A 5779-nucleotide genomic window follows, 5' to 3' on the forward strand; every position below is an offset into this window, starting at 1 on the left:
CTGCAAAGAAGGTCGGTTCTCATGTATGTTATATTTAGGATTTTAAGCCTTAGAGATAGCGAGTTTGATATTTTTCTGATGGAGATCGTATATATATATATATATATATATATATATATATATATATATATATATATATATACACATACACATACACATACACACACACACACACACACACACACACACACACACACACACACACACACACACACACACACACACACACACACACACACACACACACACACATATATATATATGTACTTATATATATATATTTATATATACATAAATTTATTAATGTATGTATATATACATTTTCATTGTCAGAATAGAATCTGTACCCCATTTCACCAAAGAAAAGTTGACAGAGTGGAATTTCAAATCTCACTAGAAAAAATATTAGTGTCTGTGATATATGGATTTCCCCTCAAATACTGATTGAGATTAACATGATAATTAAGAAAAAGAAAAATACACATTGCAATTTGAAAAAAGAATAAAAAACAAAAACAAAGGAAAATGTCTTCGTTTTCGTTCAAAGGTATTTTTCTTAAAGAACTCCTTCAGCATCACGATCATGGCAGTGCACTCTAATACAGGTAGCGCCACTCTCGGTGAAAACCCTAGTTGGTAACTGCTGAGCTAAGCTCCGCCTACTTGTCATCTACTCGTCTTCATTCATTGCAAATATCTAGAGTGTTTTTTGCTTCTTTTTTCTTGGCTTTCTGATTATTTTTGCATCAGTGTCAATACTGATCAAATAAATAAAGAATAAAAAATATATTTGCTGAAGAAATAGTGTTCAGAATTGCACGGATTGACCGGGACAAAAAAAAGGGGGCGGAGCTTATGACGTCATCGTGCTTAACCAATGAGGATGCACCGTAAGATATCAGATATTGCAAGACTCTTAATTATTCTTTTGATATACTTGCTCATACTCAAATGATCAGAAGTAAAATAAAAATTCTGCTCTTTCATTCATAAGAACAAAGTGTTCCAGACGATGAACGGCCATCAAAATACTCTACAGAAAATGTGAACTTTAATTGGCTAATTGGATTTGGGGCTAATTGGTTTAATTGGCTAATTGGAAGTGGGGTTAATTGGTTTAATTGGCTAATTGGAAGTGGGGATAATTGGTTTAATTGGCTAATTGGAAGTGGGGCTACCTGTCATAAGGGTTCCTTTGATGCTATTTCGAACAAACTATATAACTTATCGCAGTAATAAGGCTTTATTATCACACTGTACTTAGAGCATATCAACACAAATATTAAACACAGTCGATTTATTTAAAAAATGCGAGGCCGATCCAATAAATATTTATATATATGTTTATAGACAAAAGTATATGCCTATCTATCTCTCTGATAGATATGCATATCAGATAGATAATGTCCGATAGATATTATTATTTTTTTCTATTTAGAGTAGAAGATAGATATTTATGTGTAGAAGTGTGTTCATATTTATGATTACTAAATGGGTCGAGTCTTTCGCAGATGCAAAAAACCCCGCCGATTTGTTTGCTATCGGAAGTCTTCAGAAAAGCTCTTGTTTCTCAGCTACTGTATCAATTCACGAAATAAAATAATGCAGAGGCAGATCGTGTTTTAATTTTACATTTTTATTTTCAGCCGAGTGTCAGCTGGTTACGAGATGCAGGTAAAAGAAAACTTATTTTTTTATTTTTTTTTATACATTTATCTGTCTATCTACATACAATTTGTATATACATATTTATTCATGTATGTATTTATAAACGTGCACACACACACACACACACACACACACACACACACACACACACACACACACACACACACACACACACACACACACACACACACACACACACACACACGCAAACATGCATAATTATCATCATTAGACTTCAAAATCTACTCTTTAACCTCAAATTCTTTCTACTCAGATTGACAAAGACACTTTTGAACAAGCAGATGCTATAAAACAAACAAACAAACAAAAGAAGGTTTCTTTATTGTTTCATCTTAAGAGAGAGAAAAAAACGTTTACATTTTAGCTACCAAGGGGAATGAGTCTGTTCTTAAAGGCTAGAGTGCTTTGCAAAACATTGGGAATTACGACCTTACTGTCAAGAAGGAGGATTTACACTACACGTTGGTATATCTTTATTGTTCCTACATTTGTTTTATCATTAACTTTATTTTCTTGTTATCATTATCTTATCATTATGATGATACCATTATTATCATGAAATTATTATTTTTGGATCATTACTTTTGTGTTTTTCCATTCGTCATTATTTTTACTGATATAAATATAGTTATTATTATCGTTTTCATTATTATTATCATTATCATTATCATCATCGTGGTTATTACTACTACTATTATTATTCTTATTACTGTATTATTGTTATTGTTAATATTATTATCATTATTATTTTTTTCTTTTATTATTAGTGTTTTGTTATTATCATTATTATTATTATTATTGATATTATCATTATCATCATTATTATTACTATTATTATTATTTTATTATTATTATTATTATATATATTATCATTATTACCATTATTTTGTTATTATTATTATTATTATTATTTTTGCTATTATCATTATTATTTTTATTATTATTATCACTATTATTAATAGTATTGTTGTTAGCATTACTATTATCATTATTATCATTAACATCATCTTTTATCAATATAATGGATATCATTGTAATTATTATCATTACTATTATCATCATTTCATTTTTATAATTAATTTCTGTTGTGGTTATTAATATCATTATCAGCATTGATGGCATTATCGTTATTATTTTTATTGTTATTATTATCATCATTATCATTAATGTTATCATTATTGAAATTATTATCTAATATCTTTTATTTTTTCATCATCATTATTATCATTATTATTTTTAGCATTATTGTTTTTATTGTTGATGATATTATCTTTATTGGCATTGCTACTATCATATTTTTGTTATTTTTATCATCATCACCACCATTACTGTCATTATTATTATAGATGGTATTATCATTATGATTATCATTATTATTATTATTTTCATTTTGTTATTATTATTGTTATCATTATTATTATTATTATTGTTATCATTATTATTATTATTGTTATCATTATTATTATCATTATTATTATCATTATATTATTATTATTGTTTTGTTATTATCGTTATCATTACTGTTTTTATCATTATTATTATTATCTTAATTATTGTTTTTATTATTATTATTATTATTACTATTATAATTATTATTACTATAATTATCATCGATATTATTATCATAAACATCATTATCACTACAACTACTGATTTTATCATCATTATTATTATAATCATTATCATCATCATCACCAATACCATAATTAGTATTCTCATTAATATTAGTATCATTGCAATCGTCATTCTAATTAATATCATCATCATCCCTATTAATTAAGACCAACATCATAATTATAAGAGTAATAGCAATGATAACCGTGATCATGATGTTAATGATAATGACAATGAAGACGATAATATGATAATGATAATAATGATAATGATATGATGATGATGATAATGATAGTAATATGATAAAGATAATAATGACAATAACATGACAATGATGATAATTATAGTAATATGATAATGATAATAATAATGACAATAGCATTATTATTATTATTATTATTATTATTATTTTCATTATATCATACTATTTTTCTTGAATTAAAAAAATGTTATTTTTGGTGTTTACATATTTTTACAAAGGTTTACGAAGGCTATAAAAAATACTGAAATGGAGAATGAAGGGAAAGAAGGAGAATGAAAAAGGAATAGGAAGAGAGGACGAACATAAAGAGAAAAAGAAAATAGAGAGAAGGAAAAGGAAGAAGAAAATAGAGAGAAGGAAAAGGAAGAAGAAAATAGAGAAGAAAAAGGAGAAATTAGAGAGAAGGAAAAGGAAGAAGAAAATTGAGAAGAAGAAAGAGAAGAAAATGGAGAGAAAAAGAAAATAAAGAGAAGAGGAGAGACAAAGAAAACAGATATAAGACTAAATAATGATAAGGATAAGAAGAAAAAGGAGGAAGAAGAGGAAAAGAATAAAGAAAGGAGAACAAGAAATTGAGAATCTGCGAAAATCGACGAGAAATTGACGAGAACTTGTGAGACTCGGCGAGAATCTGTGAGAGTTTGTGAGTTTCAGCGAAAATTGGCGAGAATCGACGAGAATCGGCGAGAACTGTGAGAATTGGTGAGATTCAGCGAGATTCAGCGAAAATCGGCGAGAATCAGCGAGAATTAGCGAGAATCGACGAGAATCGGTGAAAATTGGCGAGAATGGGTGAGAATCGGCGGGAGATTTCAGTATGCAGTGATCCTTGACCTTCGTCTCCTTGGAAACCAAAGCGATGTCGTCCTCAGCTGTCTTGGAGAGGGAGGAGGAGGAAGGAGGAAGGGGAGGGGAGGAGGAGGGAGAAGGGATGAAGGAGGAGGGAGGGAAAGGGAGAAGGTAGGGAGGAAGGGAGGGGAAGGAAAGGAAGTAGGAGGGAGGGTAGGAAGGGAGGGAGGGGGAGGGAGGAAGGAAGGAGGGAGGGAGGAAGGAAGGAAGGGGAAGTAGGAGGGAAAGGGAGAAGGTAGGGAGAGGGAGGAAGGGAGGGGAAGGAGGAGGGGAAGGAAGAGAAGGTTGGGAGGGAGGGGGGATGAAGGAGGAGGGAGGAAGGGAAGGAAGGGAGGAAGGAAGGAAGGGAGGGAGGGAGGGAGGGAGGGAGGGAGGGAGGGAGGAAAGGAAAGGAAGGGGAAGTAGGAGAGGGAAGGAGAGAAGGGAGGGTGGAGAGAGATGAAGGAAGGAGGAAGGAGGAAGGGTGGAGAAAGGGGTAAGGCGGGAGGGGGAAGAGGGAGAGAAGGAGAAAGGATGTAGAGAGAATAAAGAAAGGAATAGAGAAAGCGTGAGAGAAGACGAGAAAGAAAAGAGGATAAGGAACAGAAAGAGGAAGGATTAGAATAGATCCAAATAGATCCTTATACCCTTTTCCCCTCCTCCTCCCTTCCCCCTTCTCCTCCTCCTCCTCCTCCTCTCCCCTCCTTTCATCTCCTCCTCCTCCTCCTCTCCCCTCTTCTTTAAACCTCTCCTCCTCTTCTCCTCCCCTACTCACCTCCTCCTTCCCCCTCCTCCTCCTCCTCCTCCTCCTCCCTCCTCCTCCTCCTCCCTCCTCCTCCTCCTCCTCCTCCTCCTCCTCCTCCTCCACTACCACTTCCACCTCCTCCTCTTCCTCTCCCCCCCTCTCCCTTCTCCTCCTCCTCCTCCTTCTCCTTCTCATTCTTCACCCTCTCCACCTCTCCTCCTCCTCCTTCAACCCCCCCTCTCCTTCTCCTTCCCTCCTCATCCTCCTTCTTCCTCCACACTCCTCCTTCTCCTTCTCCTCCTCCTCCTCCTTCCTCCTTCTCCCTCTCCTCCCTCCCCCTCCTCCCCTCTCCTCCTTCTCCACCTCCTCCTCTTCTCCTTCCCTCCTCCTTCTCCTCCTCCCCTCTTCTTCTCCTCCTCCTTCTCCTCTCCTCCTCCCCCCTCCTCCCCTCTCCTCCTTCTCCACCTCCTCCTCCTTCTCCTTCCCTCCTCCTTCTCCTCCTCCCCTCTCCTTCTCCTCCTCCTCCTCCTCCTCCTTCACCCTCGTTCTCAGAACTTCGACGAGGCCATGGCCCTGGAGTAGTACCCTGGCTCGCTCTCGGACACATACTCGAGGAAAGTGGGCGTCTGGTCCTGCACAAC

General features: G+C 35.2%; 1 protein-coding gene across 1 annotated transcript in view; it reads right to left on the reverse strand.

Annotated features, from left to right (window-relative positions):
* Positions 1–5686: 5686 nt before the first annotated feature.
* Positions 5687–5779, reverse strand: part of LOC138861821 (atrial natriuretic peptide receptor 2-like) — a 21483-nt gene continuing 21390 nt past the window's right edge. Inside the window, exon 10 of the mRNA XM_070121675.1 lies at positions 5687–5779. This exon is cut by the window's right edge and continues 69 nt beyond it. Coding sequence (XP_069977776.1) covers positions 5687–5779 — 93 coding nt within the window.

This window comes from Penaeus vannamei, chromosome 5 (assembly GCF_042767895.1).
Source record: "Penaeus vannamei isolate JL-2024 chromosome 5, ASM4276789v1, whole genome shotgun sequence".
Classification (NCBI taxonomy): domain Eukaryota; kingdom Metazoa; phylum Arthropoda; class Malacostraca; order Decapoda; family Penaeidae; genus Penaeus; species Penaeus vannamei.